A 21,340-nucleotide genomic window follows, 5' to 3' on the forward strand; every position below is an offset into this window, starting at 1 on the left:
CAGTCTCTGATTCTCTGCGATTTCTTCTCCTGTCTTCACAGGGTGTTGCTGCTGAGCTGCAAAAGGGAAAATGCTCCCGGCATTTCTCACATTGCTCCTGACTGCCTGGGGATTCGTTGACCCAGTGGGAGGTCAGTTCATCCCTACTCCTAGTCCGGAGGACTGTACAGGTAGGACCAGAGAAGTCCCTGATGTTTGATGCTTATCATTTGAGCGTTTTGAATATTGATCACAGGCAGTTGTGGGGGCTCTGATTAGGGTAGATCGCAGTGTTGTGAATAAACCACTAAATCATTAATCCAAGAATCCAGGCTAATGTTCTGGAGGCATGAGTTCAAATCCAACTACATGATTTAAACAAAAATTGTGCTTGCTGGGTCAGCATTTATTGTTCATTCTTAGTGTTACCCAGAGGCCAATTATGAATCTACCACACTCCTGTGGATCTGGAGTCACCTGTAAGCCGGACTATGGAAAGACAGTGGATTTCCTTTCCTAACAGGCAGTGGTAAGGCAAATGGATTTTTATGACTGTTGACAATGGTTGCAATTAGACTAGCTAATTTTATTCCAGATTTTGTTTATTGAATTCAATTATGACCATCTGCCTTCGAAGGGAATTGGTGTCATGTCTTTGAGGTTCTGGATTACTAGTTCAGTGACATTACCACTACACCAAGCTCAGTGAAGACACAAAAAAAACCTAGAATCTGAAGCTAGTCTCAGTGATGGTGATCCTGACAAGTATCATTTGGTTTTCATAACAAACCCATCTCATTGAATAATGTCCTTCAGAGAAGGAAACCATCCATCTTTACCTGATCTGGCCTACATGTGACTCCAGATCCATAGTAATGGAAGGTCTGCCCCTTTGAGAAACAGCCAGATTTCACTACTATGAATCAACTGAGGAATGGAAATTAAGCAGTTATTATAATGGTGGGACAAACGCCTAGGGTCTGCAACCAGCATAGCAGGTTGAAAATCTAGTCTCATGCCTTTTTATTAGAAAAAGGTGGATTTGAAATTCCCGAGGCTAGAGAGGCACTTCAAGTTGCTTCATAACATCAAGCATGGCTAGCCACTCTTGTGTCATTCAGCTCCTGGTCAAGGGGGCATTGGGGTTTAATTATTAAAAGGCAGGAGAGTGGGACAAGAAGAGGTTCAGGGAGCAAGCACAGACATGATTGGCAGAATGGCCTCCTCCTGTACACATTTGTCATCTTAGCATGCTACAAGACCCGAGTGAACTTTGACCTTCTGTGCTCTCCTCCAGAACACAAAGTGTAGCGCTGATTAGCCAATTGTGTGCAACCCTAAGTAGCTGCCCTTGATGCCCAATCTCCTTCATGGCAGCATTCCTCTGGAGTGAGGGGGGTGCTTATTTCTCAAGGGGCTGTCACCTCCTCTAGTTTATCTCTCCACGCTCCAGGCTCACTGCCTTTATTCCTGATGAAGGGCTTTTGCCCGAAACGTTGATTTCGAAGCTCCTCGGATGCTGCCTGAATTGCTGTGCTCTTCCAGCACCACTAATCCAGAATCTGATTTCCAGCATCTGCAGTCATTGTTTTTACCTCATTGATTTTAACCCTACTGCGAATCCTCTTGCAAGAATGCCTGCCTTGAAGAAGTTTTCCTCCTCTCTCTACAAGAATCTCAGGGAGTCTCTCTCCCACTGCAACTCCCAGGTCATTTTCTCTGCCCTGAAGCTCTTCAGCTCAGCACTGTCCCCATGACTTGTCCGGACTTGTCCTACCTGCCTATCTCCTTTTCCACCTATCCACTCCACCCTCTGCTCCCTGACCTATCACCTTCATCCCCTCCCCCACTCACCCATTGTACTCTATGCTACTTTCTCCCCACCCCCACCCTCCTCCAGCTTATCTCTCCACGCTCCAGGCTCACTGCCTTTATTCCTGATGAAGGGCTTTTGCCTGAATCATCGATTTCGAAGCTCCTTGGATGCTGCCTGAACTGCTGTGCTCTTCCAGCACCACTAATCCAGACTCCTGTCACCTTTAGGAATTGAGTGACATCTCCTGTGAATGAGCGGAGATAACAAATGCGCTGCCTTTCCCCCCTCAGGTTAGGCCAGGATTGTCATTCACCATTCTGGTCGGACCGACTCAACTTCCAGAGGAAGTCCTGGATGCGGGCATGGTTATAACATTTACAAAGACGTTTAGCTAAGTCCATGAATAAGAAATGTTTGGAGGGATATGGACCAAGCGTGGGCAGGCAGGACTCGTTTAATTTGGGATTATGATCGGCATGGACTGGTTGGACCGAAGGGTCTGTTTCCGTGCTGTATGACCCCTGGAGGCATTATGACATGGCATCTCCCCTATACCCTGGCAACAGCCTTGTTTCTTTTTAAATATGAAACCCCACCTTGCAGCTCAGCTTGTATTTTTCCACACAAAAACCCTCTTCCCAACTGCCTCCTGAAAATCACTGCTCAATTGGACTCCTCAACATGCTTGGAGGTGGTGCATCCCAAATCCCAACCGTCTTTGTTTCGTCCGAGAAACATTTGTGCCTGAACGTTTGCTTTTCCTTTCGTGTGCGTGTGTGCTTTAATTTTTTTTGTTTTAATTAAAAGTCATCTGGTGGTCTTTCAGGGAAGCAGGAATGCATGGTGACGGTGTACTTTGTCCTTGACACTTCGGAAAGCGTCGCGCTGCAGACCCGTATCCAGGGCAACCTGGTGGATAAGATCAAAGACTTCACCGAGGACCTGGTGAACAAGATGACGAATGGCGCGTTCAAGAACCGGGTGAAAATCGCCTGGGAGTTCGGGGGCTTGCACTTCTCCGATCGGGTGGAGCAGTTCAGCCCGATCACCGCGAGCAAGGCCGATTTCATCACCGCACTGCGTGGGGTGAATTACATCGGCCGCGGCACCTTCACCGACTGCGCCCTGGAGGAGATGACCAAAAACATCCAGCAGCAGAGCCGCTCCGAGTCGCGCAACCGTTTCGCCATCGTCATCACAGACGGCCACGTGACAGGCAGTCGATGCGGCGGCATCCAGCGCAACGCGGAGAAGGCGCGCGACGCCGGCATCAAGGTGTTCGCGGTGTCAACCGACGACCTCAAGCACTCCCAGTCCGAGCAATACGAGCAGGGTCTCAGGACCATCGCCAACTTCCCACATGAGCTCTACCGAAACAGCTACACGGCGACTTCAACCAACAGGGCAGAGCCGGCCAGGGCAATCGATCGCATCATTAAAGTCATGGTAAGGATCCGTTCCCTGAGATTTTGTTCTGTTCTGTTTTGTATTGGAAGCTTGCAGTTTTTTTTAAGTTTAATTTTGGTCTTCCATGGCCCTTCCAGCTGTCACGTTTCTGTGTCGCCCGCTGATGACTGCGTTATGGCGGTCTCTAGGCTGGAAGTGACGGTTGGTGAGCCCAGTTGTCCGCATACTGGTACAAGGTACATCGACATCCAGTTCCCGTTCTGGCTGATGTAGGTTTAGACTGAGCCCCACCTCTGTGGCTGGAAAGCATTGGTAAAGCCCTCCTGGCCAAAAACAGTGAAGGAAACAGGTCAGGGTGAAGCATTTGCACACAGTGGGGTATTGACCCGTCTTCAGGCAGAAGACCTGTTAATTACTGACTGTGTGAATTGACTGAATAAATGACTGGCTTCCCAAATGACTGAATAACTATGAATTGGCCAACTGAATGCATGGATGACCAGTTGGCTGAACAGACTGACTGACTGATTGATTTTGGATCACCGGTTGACTGAATAGATTGACTGGCTGAAAAATAAGCACTACCGCGGTTAGGCAGTAGTGTGAGGGTTAAAGAAAAAAGAAACAAAGATTAACAAAAAGAAAATAAAGGAGAAAAAAATAAATAAATAATGAAAAAAATAAAGCCAACAGGAGTGCCAGAAGTTCAGTTCACTCTGAGGGAGCTGGATCAATGTCACGAAAAAAAAAATAGATTGACCGACTGAATGGATGACCACCAGACTGACTGACTGACTATTGATTGACTGACTGACTGGCTGAAAAAGTGTTGCTGGAAAAGCGCAGCAGGTCAGGCAGCATCCAAGGAGCAGGAGAATCGACGTTTCGGGCATGAGCCCTTCTTCAGGAATCTATTTTAACCTGACTGATTCACTAGCTAACAAAATGAATGAGTGAATCAATCAATCAATCATAGTATTTTTTGGGTCTTTTGTGACATTAAATGCAAGCTGTTGGTATTTCTTGTTCAATCCGTTTGAGTTAGTAGGTAGTGGGGGCTGGTTTTGCCAGAGTTATGGTGTGTTCTGTGCATCAGCCTATGGTCAGAGTTTGGTTTCCAGCCAAAAATGCCCACGGGTTTGGGGACTGCAGATAGTCTTCACTGACTAAACCTTGATGTAAAAAAGGTTCCGCTGGTCACTCTTTATTAAGTACCCATCGGACAAGTTTGTGCTGTGTCGGATTGGCCTACCAGTGTGCTCTGGGTAGGGTGCCAGCGGTGAGTCAGTAGATAGTGTAGTCACTCCTCAGTCAGAAGACATTAGTTCCAAGTTCAGCTCCAGAGACCTGAGCGCAAAGTCTTGGCCAAAAGCCCAGTGCAGTACTGAGGGAGTGCTATACTGTTGGATGTGTCAACTTTCTGATGGGTTGTCAAACCAAGGATCCCATCTGACCCAGTAAGTAGAATTGAAAAGTATCATAGTGCATTTGGAAGGAGTCAGTCTAGTTCTCCAAGTGTCCTGGTCAATGTTGATCCCTCAACTAATACCACTGAAACAGATGATCCAGATATTATGACAATGCAGTATGTGGGAGCTTGCTGAGAGCAAAATTGCAATGGAGTCTACATGTTAAAAAGGACTGGACCAGCATTTATTGCCTGTCCCTCGTTGCTTTTACAAAGGTGATGGTGAGCTGCCTTCTTAAACTGCTGCAGTTCATGTGATGTAGGTAGGCCCACAATGCCCTGAGGGAGGGAATGCCAGGAGTTTGACCCAATGACTATTAGGATTGGTGTTATATGTCAGGATGGTGACTGACTTGGAGGGGAACATGCAAATGGTGTTCCCATGTATCTGCTGCCCTTGACCTTCTAACTGGAAGTGGTGTATGAGGATCTTTGCTGAATTTCTGCCCTGCATCTTGTAGATAATACACACTATTGAACGCTGGTGGTGGGGGAAGTGGATGCTTGTGGATGTGGTGCGAATCAAATGGGCTGCTTTGTCGCAGATGGTGTAAAACTTCTTGAGTGTTGTTGGAGCTGCACATCTCCAGGCAAATGGGGAGGATTCACTCCTGACTTGTGCCTTGTAGATGATAGGCAGGATGTGAGTTAGCTGCTGCAGGATTCCTCTAACCCAATGTTATAGTGGCTGTATTGATGTGGGTAGTTCCGTTCAGTTTCTGGTCAATGGCAGGTCGCAGGTTGCTGAAAGTGGGGGGATGTCCGTGATGCTGATGTCATTAAATATTATTTTCGTCAAAATTGGGCTAAACTGTTGCAATATGATTGGATTTCCCGGACCCATTCCCACACAACGGTCACTTGTCCACTGCTGGTGTACAGCCAGCTGAACTGTGTCTGGTTTTGGTTGGTGGGCTAGCTTGCTGTGTGCACAGGTGTGAGCTCTGTCCTGGTAGTGGGGGGTAGTGCAGATTCTCGGTGAACAGCATAACTCTAGTGCTGCCAGACTGAGGGGACAGCCAGTGGTGCGCATTAAGAGCGGGTAGTTGTAAAACATTAACAGTTGACAGTTCTTCAGAGATTGGATTGTCGTTTGAATCCAGTAAAAGACAGGAAATTCGACGTAAATCAGTTGTACCATTCCAGTGAGTTAAAGAATCTTCGCTTTGCAGCGTGACAATTGACAGTTCTACAGGTTTATTATGAATGAAAAGAGATGGTGTAATCACAATTAAATTTAGCTGTTGCTACAGAGTTGAGAAAAGACTACCCAAAGGGGTAATTGCTCAAGGTGAGGATTCATGGTTCTCTGGAGTTGAGGATTAGCCCGTTTTCAAATCTTAACAGTTTTAAAAGGTCTGAATTGAATGTTTTGTGGGATTAAAGATTCATGGTCCTAAAGGGTTAAGCATTGACAGTCCTGTGGCATCAAAGATCAGGATTGAAAATTAACACAGCTAATCAGTGGTCATTCAACAAGCTTAAGGATGGAGACTCCCCCGCCCCCTTCTCACAGCCCACTTGGCCCACAAGCCTGATTCCTGATGAAGAGCTTATGCTCAAAACGTCGATTCTCCTGCTTCTCAGATGCTGCCTGACCTGCTGTGCTTTTCCAGCATCACTCTCTTGACTCTGATCTCCAGCATCTGCAGTCCTCACTTTCTCCCGTAAGGATGGAAAGGCCTACATGATGATTATTTCACAGTTCAATTGTGTTAAACATGGACAGTTTGCAAAGTCAGAGATAGAAATTTCTACATGGTTAAGAATTCATTATTCCATCGGGTTAATGATGCAAAGGTTTAGAGTTAGGGATTGACAAATCAGTGCGTTACAGATCACTTGGAATCTTGAGTTGCTATGGTGACACACATCCTTTACACACATGGTATCATTATGGATAATGACGGTCGAGGCTCCAGTGTCTTTCAGTCATAAAGTTGACCAGGTATTACTGCACACTGGATAAGTACATGAACAGGAAAGTTTGGAGGAATATGGGCCAGGAGCAGGCTGGTGTGGCTAGTTTAGTCTCTGATTATGCTCAGCATGGACTGGTTAGACTGAAGGGACTGTTTCCATCCTGTATGACTCTATGGCTTACCGCCTGCCGATTGGTGTGTGTGTTGGAGGGATTTGTAGTTGGCCATCAACCTGTTTGCACACATTGTGAATGTGGTATCCTTGGCCATCAGCTCCCGAGGTGAGACTTGAACCGAGAATCTCAGGCTCAGATTTAGGAAGGTTGCCAAGACCACAAGACCATCTCCATTGACAACTATACAAGCTTAAAAATCAACAGTCTCTGTGTGAAAGATTGATAGTTCGATAGGATCACAGACTAATGATGCTGCAGGGTGACGGACTACCAATTTTATAACATTAACAATATGCTATTTAGTTAAATATTGACAAAACTGCAAGTTCAAAGATGTCAGATCTACATGGAGGCCACTTGCAGTTTTATATGATCATAGACTGACACTTCTACAGAGGTAGATAGTTGACAGTTCATAATGGTTCTAAACCTTTCAGAAGGGTTGTTCTGGAAGGTTATATATTAACAGACCTAAAGAATTGAGGATTAATCATTTACAGATTTACAGGATGAAACAATTCTAGTTCTCCAGATTAAGGTTCGGTTGTTCTACAGATGAAAGGTTTATGGTTCTATGGGATTAAGTACTGGCCATTCTGTAGGATTAAGGATTGACAACTTTACAGCTTCAACATTGACAGGTCACATATTGTTAGCACTGCAACTTCAATGATTTATAATTCTCTAGCAATGTTAAAGTATTTAGGATTAAAAATACTACAAGGTTATGAATGAAAAAATCTTCAAGATTGAAGTTTGCCCGATCTACAATTTTATGCCTGAATAGATTTTACAAATATAATAATTAATAATTCAATAAGGTCAATAATGCACAGTTCAAAAGTGTAAACCATGAACAGGTTTAACCAAAAGGATGTTGCTTTATTGGTGCTATCTCTCCTAAATCCACATGACATCTAGTTAGTGTGGTACATATGGGTGTATCTCTATACTTTCACAGTGGCCTTACAAGTTCCTCATGTTGTCCCTTCTGTAAGCATGAGAAGACAGTGTCTAACTGTCCCAGTATTCAGGTGTTAACAAATCAAATTATAGGAGGTTCACTCTGAGAACTGCCTAACTCTCCTTCAATTACACTCTCATTATCTCTTGTCATTTTCCACTACTCTTGTCTTATGACACACTTGTTCCTCTTTATATCTTCTTCCCTTTAATGATACCTTTTCAATCTGTTTGTGACTTCACTGATTCTTTCTCCTAAGATCTGGAACCTTGATCAGAGAGGTCTCTTTACTAGATCTCCTCACTACTTTATATAGATTTACTGGATTCCACTTTGAACTTCACATTGTTTACACTTTAGAAAGGTACATTATTTACAATGACCAGGTTCAACAAATTAATCATGTACAGTTTGATAGTGCAAATCATGAGTAGATTTAGCAGATTAGTAATGTACACTGCGCTGTAAACGGTGACCAGGTTTACCAGATTAATAATGTACAGTAATATCAATAAAACCAAGAACTGTGGATAAGAGCAAATTACTGCGGATGCTGGAATCTGAAACCAAAAGAGAAAATGCTGGAAAATCTCAGCAGGTCTGGCAGCATCTCCAAGGAGAGAAAAGAGCTGACGTTTCGAGTCTAACTGACCCTTTGTCAAAGCTTAAGAAAGGGAGAAATTGGGAGGTATTTATACTAGGAACTGTGGATGCTGCACATCTGAAACAAAAACAGAAATCCCTGCAGAAACACAGCAGGTCTGGCAGCATCAATGGGAAGAAAGCAGAGTTAATGTTTCCAGTCTGTTGAATCTTCATCAGAACTTTTAGTAGCTTGGGATAGGTGGTATTTATGGTGAAAATGATGTGGGGTGGGGGGGGAAGGTAGTGAAGGTGGTGTAGAGGGGACAGGTGAGTTGAAAGGTGGAGATGGACCCAGAGAGAGAGAGAGATATGAAAGGGGTAGATAAACAAGGAGACTATGGATAGCTGTCAAGATTAGTCCTGATGAAGGGCTTTTGCCCGAAACGTCGATTTTCCTGTTCCTCAGATGCTGCCTGACCTGCTGTGCTTTTTCATCACCACTTTAATCTAGACTCTAATCTCTAGCATCTGCAGTACCCAGTTCTGCTGACTATGGATAGCTGGCCAGCACAGAGGAAAAGCTGAATAAGTGGCATTAACATCGAAGAGAAGAATAAAATGGCTTGGCTGTACTGAATGCAACCTGTATAATGTGATAATGAGCCTAGAAGTATGTGACAGTAAATGACTGTGTTAAAGTAACCCATGTTATAACAGGGCTGGGTGTGGGGAAGGGTAAAAAACGTGGAAGGATGGAATCGGGCTCTAAAGTTATTGAGCTCAATGTTGAGTCCTAGAGGCTGCAGGATCCCAAGTGGAAAATGAAATGTTCTTCGAGCTTGTGCTTAGGCTCACTGGAACTCTGCAGCAGGCCTGTGACAGAGACATTGGTCGGGGAACACCATGGTGTGCTGAATGGGCAGGAAGCTAGAAGCTGGGGCTCTTTTTTGCGGACAGAGCATAAGTGCTCTGCAAAGAAGTCACCCAGTCTGCATTTTGACTCCTAGAGGAGACCACATTGTGAGCAGCAAATACATTAGACTAGATTGAGCAAAGTGCAGGCAAATCATTGCTTCTCTTGGATAGGGGCCTTGGTTAGTGAGGAGGGAGGAAGTAAATGGGCTGGTATTACACCTCTGCAATTGGATAGGAAAGTGAGAGTGTGTGGAGATGTTGGGGATGGAGGAGGAGTACCTGAGTGTCTCTGAGCAAGTGGTCCCTGTGGAAGGTTGACAAGGGGGGGAGGGGATATGTGTCTGGTGGTAGATCCCACTGCCGGTGGTTGAAATGATGGCTGATGATCTTATGGATATGGTGCTAGTGGGATGATAGGTGAGGACAAGGGGTCTTTATTGCTGTTGTGGGAGAGGAGAGAGGGGATAGCGACAGAAGAGCGGGAAATGTGTAGGACACTGCTGGGCACCCTGTGGTGGGGAATCCTCGGTTGAGGAAGAAGGTGGACATTTCGGAGGTACCCCCTTGTCGAAATTGACATCGGTAAAACAGTTGCGATGGAGACAGACAAACCAGGAAAATGGAGTAGAAGCAGGGTGTGAGGATGTATAGTCAAGGGAACTGGGAGTCGGTGGGTTTGGAGTGGATGTCGGTGATCAGTGTCTCCCGAGAAATGGAAACCGATGTCGAGGAAGTGCAGGGAGGAGGGAGATCGATCAGGTGAAGGTGAGAGGAGGATGGAAGCTGGAAGTGAAATTGTTTATAATGTATGGTTCTACAGTGTAAAGAATGAGTAGCTTTACTAGACTATTAAGGTGCAGGTCTACAATGTAAACTATGAACAGATTTACCAGATTAGTCATGTATAATTCTACAGTGTAAGCAATTAATGGGTTTATCAGATTAATCATATATGTTCCTACAGTGTAAACACGACCAGATTTTCTAGATTAATGGTTCTACATTGTAAGCAAAGACTATGTTTACCAGATTAATAATATGCAGCTCTACTGTAATAATAGAATACAGGTTTACCAGATTATTAATGTACAGTGCTACAGAGTAAGAACTGGGTTTTCCAGGTCAATATTGCACAGTTCTGTGGTGTAAACAGTCCTCTGAGTAGAAGCATATTCTCTATGTCCACTGTATCCAGATTAATAATGTACGGTTCTACAATATAAAGAATGAAAAGGCTTCCCAGATTTATTAATGTCTAGGTCCATGACCAGTTTAATCAGATTAATAATGTACAGTTCTGCAGTACAAACACTGAATACACTTGCTAGAGTAATAATGTACAGTTCTACAGTGTAAACAATGAACAGGCTTACAAATTACCCATAACACCATAAAACGTAGGAGCAGAATTAGTCCATTCGGCCCTTCAAGTCTGTCCTACCGTTCGATCATGGCTGATATATTTCTCAACCACGTTCTCCTGCCTTATCCCCATAATCTTTGATCTCCTTTCTAATCAAAAACTTACTTGCTATAACTACGCTCAATGACTTCGACCCCACAGCTTGTTGTGGTAACGAATTTCACAGATTCGGTAGCCCCAGGCTGAAGACAATCCCACTAATCTCCGTTCTAAACGGCCGTCATTCAATCTGAGAGGCTGTGCTGTTGGATCCTAAACTCCCCTATGAGTGAAAACACATTCTCCCACATTCACTCTGTCCAGATTAACAGTGTAGAGTTCCACAGTGTAAAATGTGAACAGATTTACCAGATATATAACATTTAGTTCTTTGATGTAAACAGTGACCAGTATAAACAATGAACAAGTTTACCACATACAAAGTTCTGTAGAGTTAAGGTCAAACAACCTTAGAAGTGCATACACTATTGACCAGTTCCACCATGTCACTCACCGATATGCTCAGGCTATTTCTGGGCACTTCAGTATCTTGCTGTCCATCCATGCCTTCTTTTCTCCAATTCTACTTTATTCTATTGTCAGCCATTGGCAGAAGAAAATCCTTAATCCCAATGCATTCACAAAATCTCAACTGTCTACCTTCAGTGTACCACTCACCATGAATATCTGAGTGCCAATCCCCTCAATCAGATTTGGTGCGTCATCCTGTTACAGCCACTCACTTCTTCTTTATTCTCTTGTCGCTCCATCTGCTCTGATCCTTGTCTCCATTCCCTTGTGTCCTAGTGAGGCAGGTTTGAATGACAGCCTGCCTTGGCTATCCACTGCCACATCTGACAAGGGGTACCTCCGATTTGTCCACCTTCTTCCTCAACCGAGGATTCCCCACCACAGGGCGCCCAGCAGTGTCTTACACATTTCCCACTCTTCTGTCACTATCTCTCTCTACCTTCCCACAGCAGCAATAAAGACCCCTTGTCCTCACCTATCATCCCACTAGCACCATATCCATAGGATCACCAGCCACCATTTCAACCACCGGCAGTGGGCTGCTACCACCAGACACATATTCCCTCCCTTTCCTTGTCAACCTTCCACAGGGACCACTTGCTCAGAGACACTCAGGTACTCCTCCTCCATTCCCAACATCTCCACACACTCTCACTTTCCTATCCAATACTTTAAGCACTGTTGGTTTCTGGGATCATTCTGGAATGGAACAATTCACTTTCTGTTCTATTCTCAATCACAAGTTGTTTAACTTGCACTCTTTATTTTTTTCTGCCTTTACCATTTAGACCTCCCACCACCTCTGAAGAGGAGTTAATTGTACTTTGCCTTGAAGACTATGACCATCCAATCAGCTGCTTTCATCCCTTCCCCTGTTCCTCTGAGTCACGTATTTTTTCAGCATCTCTCCTGTCTACTCTCATGCATTCTTTGAGCTCACCTTGTCCGTGAAACCCACTTCTGCTCCCTCAGTCTTTAATTCTTTTCATGGGATATGGGCACGGTCGCTATGGTGAATGTTGTTGCGGGCAAAGCCAGCATTTGCTGTCCATCTGTAATTGTCCTCAGACTGACTGACTAGTTTGGCCATTGCAATGGGTTGTTGAGAGACGAGCACATTGCACTGGGTGTGAGCTCACATCGTGTAAGGGTGGCACATATCTTTCCCTAAAGCATATCAGTTGACCTGATGTGTTTTATGATTTTCAGCGACAGTTTTATGGTCACTAGCATGGATTACTGGGTCAGGCACCTCACCAGTATCTCCCCTCTCGGTCCTTTTCGGTCTACTAACCTGGACTGGCTGCTGTTTGAGAAATGTTTTGACTATCTTCAGATTGTTCCACAGTTTCATCCCTTGCTATCCCTACACTGTTTAGCATGTATACTGTACAACTCAAAGAAATTTCCCTGCCCCTCCAATTTTAACCTCCTGCATTTCACTGGGATTCATCAATCTCCCCTTAGAGAATGCTCCTTAAACCATGCTTGGACCATGTTTTGCTTACATCTGCCTGGGTGGGACTTTACGGGAGAGTTACTGATTTAAAGAGGCTTTATGAAAAAAACAAGTTGTTAGATTGAGAACCTTTCCGGTTAAGGACACACTGGAGTTCTGGATGAGGTGCTGGTTGGGCTCATGGATGGGGAGTTTGAAGATGGTCCTTAGGGCAAGGAAGCAAGTCCTGAGTCCACCCCTGTCAGAAAGGCAGGGGGCTCAAATCCTGTACTGTTGGTACCAATCTAACCCACACCAGCCATCCAGTCAACGGAGCCAACCAGTACCCCCAAAGGGGTGGCACGGTGGCTCAGTGGTTAGCACTGCTGCCTCACAGCACCAGGGTCCCAGGCTCAATTCCAGCCTCGGGCGACTGTCTGTGTGGAGTTTGCACATTCTCCCAGTGTCTGTGTGAGTTTCCTCCGGGTGCTCTGGTTTCCTCCCACAGTCCAAAGATGTGCAGGTTAGGTGAATTGGCCATGCTAAATTGCCAGTAGTATTAGGTGAATTAGTCAGAGAGAAAGATGAGTCTGGGTCCGTTATTCTTCGGAGGGTCAGTGTGGATTTGTTAGGTCAAATGGTCTGTTTCCACACTGTAGGGAATCTAATCTAAAGTAGTCTGCATTTCTTTGGCAACCTACACTCTTATGTGGAAGTTACAAGTTGGAGCATTGGATAGTGATGGTGGGCGCTCCAATATTTTTCTATCCTGTTATGTCTGTCAGCAACCAACAAGGCATCACACCCCACCTTGGTGATTTTGAATGGTGTCAGAAACCTCTTTATCTATTTAGACACTAGCCAATTTCTCTAATACTATCCCCCATCCCTTTTACTGTGACACTAGAAACACAAAGAAACAGATACAGATAGCTCCACCATACGCACCCTTTTCAGTAAAGTATCCTCACCCCTTTCTGCTACCCTTATGGAAGATGTTTGGATTACCTCCTATACTACCCACTAATCTATTCTCATACGCTCTCTTCCCTCCTCTTGTTCTCTGGTATCCTTCACAATCTAACAAACGCCTCTTTAGATAACTTGAAGTCATACCTTCCTAAGTGTTCAACAGAACGAGCTCCATGGGAGCAGCCAGTCCTGATTCACTGGAACCCAAACAGAAACTTTATTACTCAGTCGGATATTTTAATAACAGTTAGCCAAACAGTCTCCTCCTCCCCAAATCCCACAGGTCACTCACTGGGAATCAAGCAGCACAGAAAGGAAAGGATATGTCTTTTGTTTTAAAGTGGAACCATCCCTTTTCCTTTAGGCCTGTCCATTCTTGGAGACTCCTGGATGGTCCTGGTGGTTTGATGACCCCTATCTTACACTTCTGCCCTAGTGTGTGTACTCTTTATGGGATGTGGCAGCCCAGGACTGGCCTAACTGATGCCACTTGACATAACTTCAGAAATACCCATCCCTCAACACTGCAGTTGAACGAGGAACCTATCTGATTCCAAGACATGACTGATAGGTTCAAAATGAACCCATTTTAAAGTTCGAGAGGGAACGACATGTCCCGAGGATCACAGTTCAATGAAAGGAGGGCTGGTAGATTAGATTACTTACAGTGTGGAAACAGGCCCTTCGGCCCAACAAGTCCACACCGACCCGCCGAAGCGCAACCCACCCAGACCTATTCCCCTACATTTACCCCTGCATCTAACACTACTGGCAATTTAGCATGGCCAATTCACCTAACCTGCACATTTTTGGACTGTGGGAGGAAACCCACGCAGATACGGGGAGAATGTGCAAACTCCACACAGTCAGTCGCCTGAGGCGGGAATTGAACCCGGGTCTCTGGCGCTGTGAGGCAGCAGTGCTAACCACTGTGCCACCGTGCCACCCACTATCGAGGTAAATCCTCGATAGGTTGATGCTGCTGCATCGCTGGATGCATTTTGCTACGAACAAAGAGCGCAGGTCTCCATATGGCTCTTGGATGTGGTAAGGAATGTTATGGCCTATCCTGCTTGGCCAGCATCAGTATTTGTCAGTAAAATATGGGCCTGCATTTTGAGGGCCTGAATCCAAACCAAATTAAAGTTTGTTTAACAAAGGAGGGTTTGTTTCTGCAAAAAACAACAGGACCTAAAGGTAATACCCAAGTTTTAAACAATTGTGTGCAACACTCATTCTTGTCTCCCATTCTGATGGATTAAAGATGGCGGCACATTACCTGGTCTCCATTCCAGTATACTGCCCAATGTGTGACTCACTTGCTTCAGGTGAAGTCGTTGTTTAAATCTGACTTGTTAGTCTATGATGCTGTTTTACTGTGAAGTATGTTAATTTGGTTTTCATCTGATTTATGTTTTACAGAAAACAGAAGCCTTCAATGATGTGAGTGCAACGACGTTTCTACTCGATAATGCTTTTTACTTGAATTAAACCCTATTTCTGTCCAGTTCCTAAGCAATGATAGATTACTGCACATTCATTGAACCATGGTGGCTCAGAAAGCTGCGTTTGCCCCACAGTTTATTTTGCCTGCAACTTCCAACTTGAGTATGATAGGTTTTCACAGAATTGTTACAATGCAGAAAGAGGCCATTCAGCCCATCATCTCTGCACCAGCTCTCTGAGCGTTTTAATTCAATGCCTGTCTTTTTTCCCCATAATCCTGCGCAGTGTTCCTTTTTTTTTAATAGCTATCCAATGCCCTCTTGAACACCTCAATTGAACCTCCCTCCACAACACTTGCAGGCAGTGCATTCCATACTCTCTCTACTCGCTGTATGAAGAAGCTTTCCCTCACTTCTCATTCGCTTCTTTGACAAAGCTCTTGAAAAATGATGCTCCCAACTTCTCAGTCAGCTTGCAAGTAGAAACAGTTTCTCCCTGTCCGCTCTGTCCAAACCCCTGCCAGTTTCGAAGGGTATCAAATCGTCCTCTTCGCCTTTGACAACCTTCAGGTTCTGGTTCGACCCAGTACTAAGGAGGCAAGACTGGCTGGAGGCAGGTTGTCCACCTCTTCAGGCCCCGGGGATTTTGGGCAGTTGTGTTGTTCCAGTCATTCCGTCTCCATTCTCTTTGATTTGCACTACCACACGGTGTAGATGCTGGCACCACACTAGATTCGTCCCCGAATCCGCCCCCCTCCCCATAACCCTCCGCACCCCCAGCAAAGACAATGACGTCTCCATCTCCGTTGGACCCAGGTAAGCTTTCCTTTTGAGAGTTCAAAAGACTCTGCTGTAGTTTTTGTCTCTTTTTTTATTTTTGATTTAATTCCTCATCAGGAATTGCCTTTCGAAACACGGGATGATTGCAGTGGGGATTAGATGGTGATTCACAAAAACAGTGCGGAGAAGGGGAAACGGGATTACCCCAGATGGGTGTGTGTGAAACGAGCAATGCAATGGGCCTTTGGGGTGTATCAAGTTGAGCCAAGGAGTAAACCAGTTTGGGGGTAGGCGTTGTCAATGGAACGCTGAGGTGAAGGGGAGGAAGTGGAGAGGAAGAGAGGGAAAAGTGAGCAGGACCTCTTCAATGTTCGCAGGTCGGGATGGTAAAACAAGATGCTTTTTGCTTTGCTGTTAAATTTTATCCGAGAGCATATTGGAGGCTGTTTGCTCATGCTGTATTCGGTGACTACCAGTTGTATTTGCTTTGGGAGTTTCTGCTTACTCCTGCTTTTAGTTGTTATGTAATGAATGTAACAAAGAGGCATTTAGTGAGTACAGTGAAGGAAGGGCGAGTTATTCGACACTTACTTTGCCTCAGCTTTCTGTCACCTATTATAATCGAGTGGGGATTATTCAATGGGAATCTAGACCTGGTTTGGACATGGGCAAGTGATTATCCATTTCCTTCATTAACTATTACACTGCCTTGATTTTCAGTGCTACAAGATGAAGTGTCTGGAATATCCAGGTGGGCCTGGATTAAAGGGATTCAAAGGAAGAAAGGTAGGTGAAATAAAACACTCTTTCATTTGGGAATGGGGAAGGAACTTCAGACTGCAGTCTGGGAGAATTAAGCTGGTGGTCTTCGATTCACTGGACTTTTGTACATTAACTCCCTTGGTTGACGAGGGATGGTGGAGCCCCATGCTTTCTGAACTGACTGCGCCTGCAAGTTGCTGGTTTGGCGAGACGGTTGAGACCATTCTCAAGAAATGTGGATCCCACTCTCTGAACCTAGTCTGAGATTTCAGAGAGGTTCCTGCACCAGAAGAGCTACCTTGAGGTGGTACACTGCCACTGCTGGATGTACTCCTCTCTCCATTAACTGTCTCCCAGTTTCTGAGGTGAATGGGGAGTGGTGGGATATTAGCAATTAGCAGCAACGAGGCTGGAGGAGCGAGGAAGCATGACCCCTTTTGTTTTTCTGAAGAAATCAACTGAAGGACGTGAGACTTGTGAAAAATGACAAGGCTCAGGAATAGCTAGAGAGACCCTCCAGTCTGTGCAAGTGAAATAATCAATTGTGCCTTTGGGTAGGTTGTCTCCATCAGATCTGAGAGTTTACTGCTTAAGCATTTAGGAATAGAAACGAGCTCCCAACTGCCGATGACCCACAAGCCTCACTGCTGAGTCCGTCCAGTATCGGTGACAGAGCTGTGCTCCCTGCTGGGATAACTGAACTCTTCCAAGTTGGCAGGAGGAGTCTGCTGTATGCGGCTGCTGGGTGAGCTCACAATGCCCTCTGTTGCTTAACAGGCCCACTCGTCTATTAAAGAGTCAGGACGTAGGTTTGCTCGCTGAGCTGGAAGGTTCATTTTCAGACGTTTCGTCACCATGGTAGCCTTGGCATCATAGTAGCCCACAAACCCACCAACACACTAAAACAGCAGCTAATCAACTTGAAAGACCCTACAGGCCTATACAAACTAATGTAATTTACAAAATATCGTGCAAGGACTGTAGCAAACACGACATCGGACAAACAGGCAGAAAACTAGCCACCAGGATACATGAACACCAACTGGCCACAAATCGACATGACCCTTTCTCACTAGTATCCTTGCATACAGATGAGGAAGGACACCACTTCGACTGGGACAACACATCCATCCGAGGACAAGCCAAACAGTGACACGCACGAGAATTCCTAGAAGCATGGCATCCTAACTGGAACTCCATTAACAAACACATTGACGTGGATCTGTTTTACTACCCCCGAGAAAAAGAACAGGAAATGACACCACCATAGGAAATGACATCACCAACTCAAGGAAACCCAAATGTATAAATAGAAAGCAGGAATCATCAACCATGCTTTGTCCGGAGGCTCATTGAAGATGTTACCTAGTATGGTGACAAAACATCTGAACATGAACCTTCCATCCAGAACCTCAACCTGAGCTACACATCTTCTCAAAACTGGCTAATTAAAGAGTCAATCTGTCATGGTCCTGGAGGACCATGACACAGCCAGAGGAGAGAATAGCACAGGGAACTCGTGGGAGCCTTGTCATTGAAACATGTGGCACAGCCAGCTCCTTGAAATGTTATATCTATGGCTCAGACCTGACTGTAACACGGGTTGTGGCCGGTTCACACTGGGAGTGTGGCACTATCAGAGGAGCCCTTTCTTGGGTGGGGCATTAAACTGAGGCCCACTCTGTCCCCTTGGCTGGAGGTAATAGAACTCGAGGCACTCCTCAAAGAAGGAGAGACTGCTTCTTGATGGCCTCCTAGCCAACATTCATCCCTTAAGCAAGCACAGATTAACTAGCTACTCATCGTTAAAGATCGTGGAATGCTATTAAATGTATAGTGGACACATGCTTCACCTGTCTGATAATAATCATTGCCTTATGAGATGAAGTGTCTGGAATATCCAGGTGGGCCTGGATTAAAGGGATTCAAAGGAAGAAAGGTAGGTGAAATAAAACACTCTGGGGCATCTCTAAGAAATAAGATAAATTGCAATTATAAATGCAAGTCTTTCCTTTGAAAGTGGAGATTTGAAATGGTGTAAATATGCAACCTTTGTGTCTTTAGGGAGAAAAGGGAAGCACTGGTGAACCTGGTGATACAGGCCCGATGGGACGGCAGGTGAGTCTCATTTTTATCAAGAGATTTATGTTTCCAACACCAACTTCGTTTTTACCACGTGTTTGAATAAACAAACGTATTGTTTCTTCTTGTGTAGGGTGATCCTGGTATCGAAGGCCCCATTGGATTCCCTGGTCCGAAGGTAAGAAACAACGCCACTTGTTAACTACTTCGCTGTGCCTTTGGGTCTCCCATCTCCCAGCCCACTAACCCACTAATCCCTCCACACCAAGGAATCTTCCCTGATTAAAATCTGCAACTTATTCATTTCTCTTGGTTGTAAAAGTAAGCGCCTTCTACCTCAGTCCAGAAACTGCTTTCTGTACAACTTACAACATGTGGCACGTGGGAAGGATATTTTAGTGTGGAATAGGGGTGGCACGGTGGCTCAGTGGTTAGCACTGCTGCCTCACAGCGGCAGGAATTCTTGGACGACTGTGTGGAGTTTGCACATTCTCCCCGAGTCTGCGTGGGTTTCCTCCAGGTGCTCTGGTTTCCTCCCACAGTCCAAAGACGTGCAGGTTAGGTGGATTGGCCAAGCTGACTAGAGTGGGATGCTCGTTGGAGGGTCAGTGCAGACTCAATGGGCCAAATGGCCTCTGTCTGCGCTGTAGGGATTCTATGATTCTAATGAGGCTTATAGCTTAGATAGAGACACATATGCCAAAGGTGAGGTCAGGTCATATGCAACTAGAACCTGGCTCTAAATAAGATGTCCTTCTGCAGTTATGTCGAGTAAAGCTCATCCACTGCTATTCACCTACAAGATTGTAGTCCTTTCATTGATCCAGGCGGAGGGAGATGGAAGGCAGTGTCAGCAGGGGAAGTGAAAAGTGACAGTAGGCCGATCCTGCCTGGGTGAAGCAATGCTTTGATTAAAAGTATGACTAACTTTGAGGTCATGATCACACTGTGAGGTGTGGAGTTGGTCAGCCTGTTCAATTAAATGGGTATAGAATGCAGAATAGCTCCATCTATATCTCTGTGTTGCACTTAAAAAAAAAAGAACAAATCCCGTAATTTCAACTCCCTTGTATTTGTTTTTTACAATCGGTTCTCCCTGTGAAGATTGATATTTAAGGGACACAACTATTTACCCAGTTGTGGGTCTCACTTGGTTCGAGAAGTGCCAAAAGTCAACCAAAGAACGCATTTAAATTGGGTTTTTATAATAATCCAACTGCTTTGCCATCACTTTTCCTTTTTTCTTATAATGCAAATGCTTCAACTTTCAAAAATTATATTCAAGTTCACAAATTGCAGTGGTATGATTTTGAATGCTAAATGATTGGACCCCATGTTTGCGTCGAAGAACACAACTGTGGAATGTGTAAATGCAAGTTACTCTAAGTCCTCTGGACATGAACCCAAAAACTACACCTTGTTCCACTCTAACCTGAGCTTCTGACTCAGGAGTTTAAAGGAATAAATTCACACGTGGAGCACTGCTTCGAGGTGAGGGTGCTTGCCTGTCGGAGTAAAGGGGAGCTCAGAGTGTAAGGGGGAAATAGCTATTAGGTTAGTTGTTAGCATATGCCGTCAGATGATGTCCCAATACATGGAGCTGGAACCTGAGGGGGTGAGGTTCTGGTGAAGTCAACAACCCACTTCCATCCAAGTCACAGTTGTTGGGGCCTGCATCTGCTGCTGCTGTCCATCAGATTTGTGACCTGGGAGCTGTTGGCCACCATCTTTGTCATCCTTTAAGCTTGGTCCTCCGTCCCAACAATGGCCTCCTCATAGTGTGAGAGCAGAGGGCAGGTCAGTCGGGGCTCAATGAATATCGAGGGCACACAGTGTGGGAGCTGTGCCCATCAGAGATCCAAAGAGGGAAGACTATCCTAATACTCAGTATCTGACTCATTGGGCCTGAAGGTTGGCACAGGGTATTTGGAAGGGGCATGGTAAGGTAGCCCCTGTAGTTGCCAGGGTGGCAATCAGGCAGTGTAGACAGCCTAGTTTTCATTTCCATTGAACTTGAATGGGGTGGGAATTCTGCAGATTTTGCACGGGGGGGAAGGAATGGTGAGTTACTCTGTGTAGGAACCTGTCTTGGCTTTGTAACTACAAACTTTTCTTTTCCTCAGCATGATCTCTTGCAATCCCACGAGCACGTTACTCATATCCCTTTGCCAACACATAGCTCGGACAATTGGCGTGCACCGGATTGAAGCATGCCAGTATGTCATGTTCCGACTGGCTACACTAATGTTTCTCTTTTCTCCCTTTCACAGGGTTTTCCAGGACTAATGGGTGAAAAGGTAAGACCTCTTCTTTTCAAATTCCCAACTCTGACTTCCAAGCAGAGCGGCAAATGTTAGAATCCAACTAGCATCATTGATGTACAATTGTAACATTTAAAAGGCTTCTGGGTGGGTATATGAATAGGAAGGGTTTGGAGGGATATGGGCCAGGTGCTGGCAAATGGGACTAGATTGGGTTGGGATATCTGGTCGGCATGGACGGGTTGGATCGAAGGGTCTGTTTCTGTGCTGTACATCTCTATGACTGTATGTGTCATCGAAGGTTTGGGCCCCCAGTCCCCCAACCCATTCCATCAATTAGGCATTGTGCCCAGGGTGCTGACTGGGCCTCGCCAGAGTGTGGCCTGTGCCACGTGTGACACTGCTCCCGGACCTGGATTCCACTGGAACACTGCA

General features: G+C 45.3%; 1 protein-coding gene across 2 annotated transcripts in view; it reads left to right on the forward strand.

The window, feature by feature from the left end:
- The window catches only part of col6a2 (collagen, type VI, alpha 2), a 74,798-nt gene that overhangs the window by 7,484 nt on the left and 45,974 nt on the right, over positions 1–21,340 (forward strand). For both annotated transcript variants that reach the window (XM_043693334.2, XM_043693333.2), the window contains exons 2-8: positions 42–170; positions 2,622–3,241; positions 14,998–15,018; positions 16,521–16,586; positions 18,627–18,680; positions 18,778–18,822; positions 20,915–20,941. In XM_043693334.2, coding sequence (XP_043549269.2) covers positions 71–170; positions 2,622–3,241; positions 14,998–15,018; positions 16,521–16,586; positions 18,627–18,680; positions 18,778–18,822; positions 20,915–20,941 — 933 coding nt within the window. In that variant the 5' untranslated portion in view covers positions 42–70. The remainder of the gene's footprint in view (positions 1–41; positions 171–2,621; positions 3,242–14,997; positions 15,019–16,520; positions 16,587–18,626; positions 18,681–18,777; positions 18,823–20,914; positions 20,942–21,340) is intronic.

Source organism: Chiloscyllium plagiosum, unplaced genomic scaffold (genome assembly GCF_037043375.1).
Source record: "Chiloscyllium plagiosum isolate Xiang-an unplaced genomic scaffold, Cpla_swu_hap1 HiC_scaffold_7, whole genome shotgun sequence".
Classification (NCBI taxonomy): Eukaryota; Metazoa; Chordata; class Chondrichthyes; order Orectolobiformes; family Hemiscylliidae; genus Chiloscyllium; species Chiloscyllium plagiosum.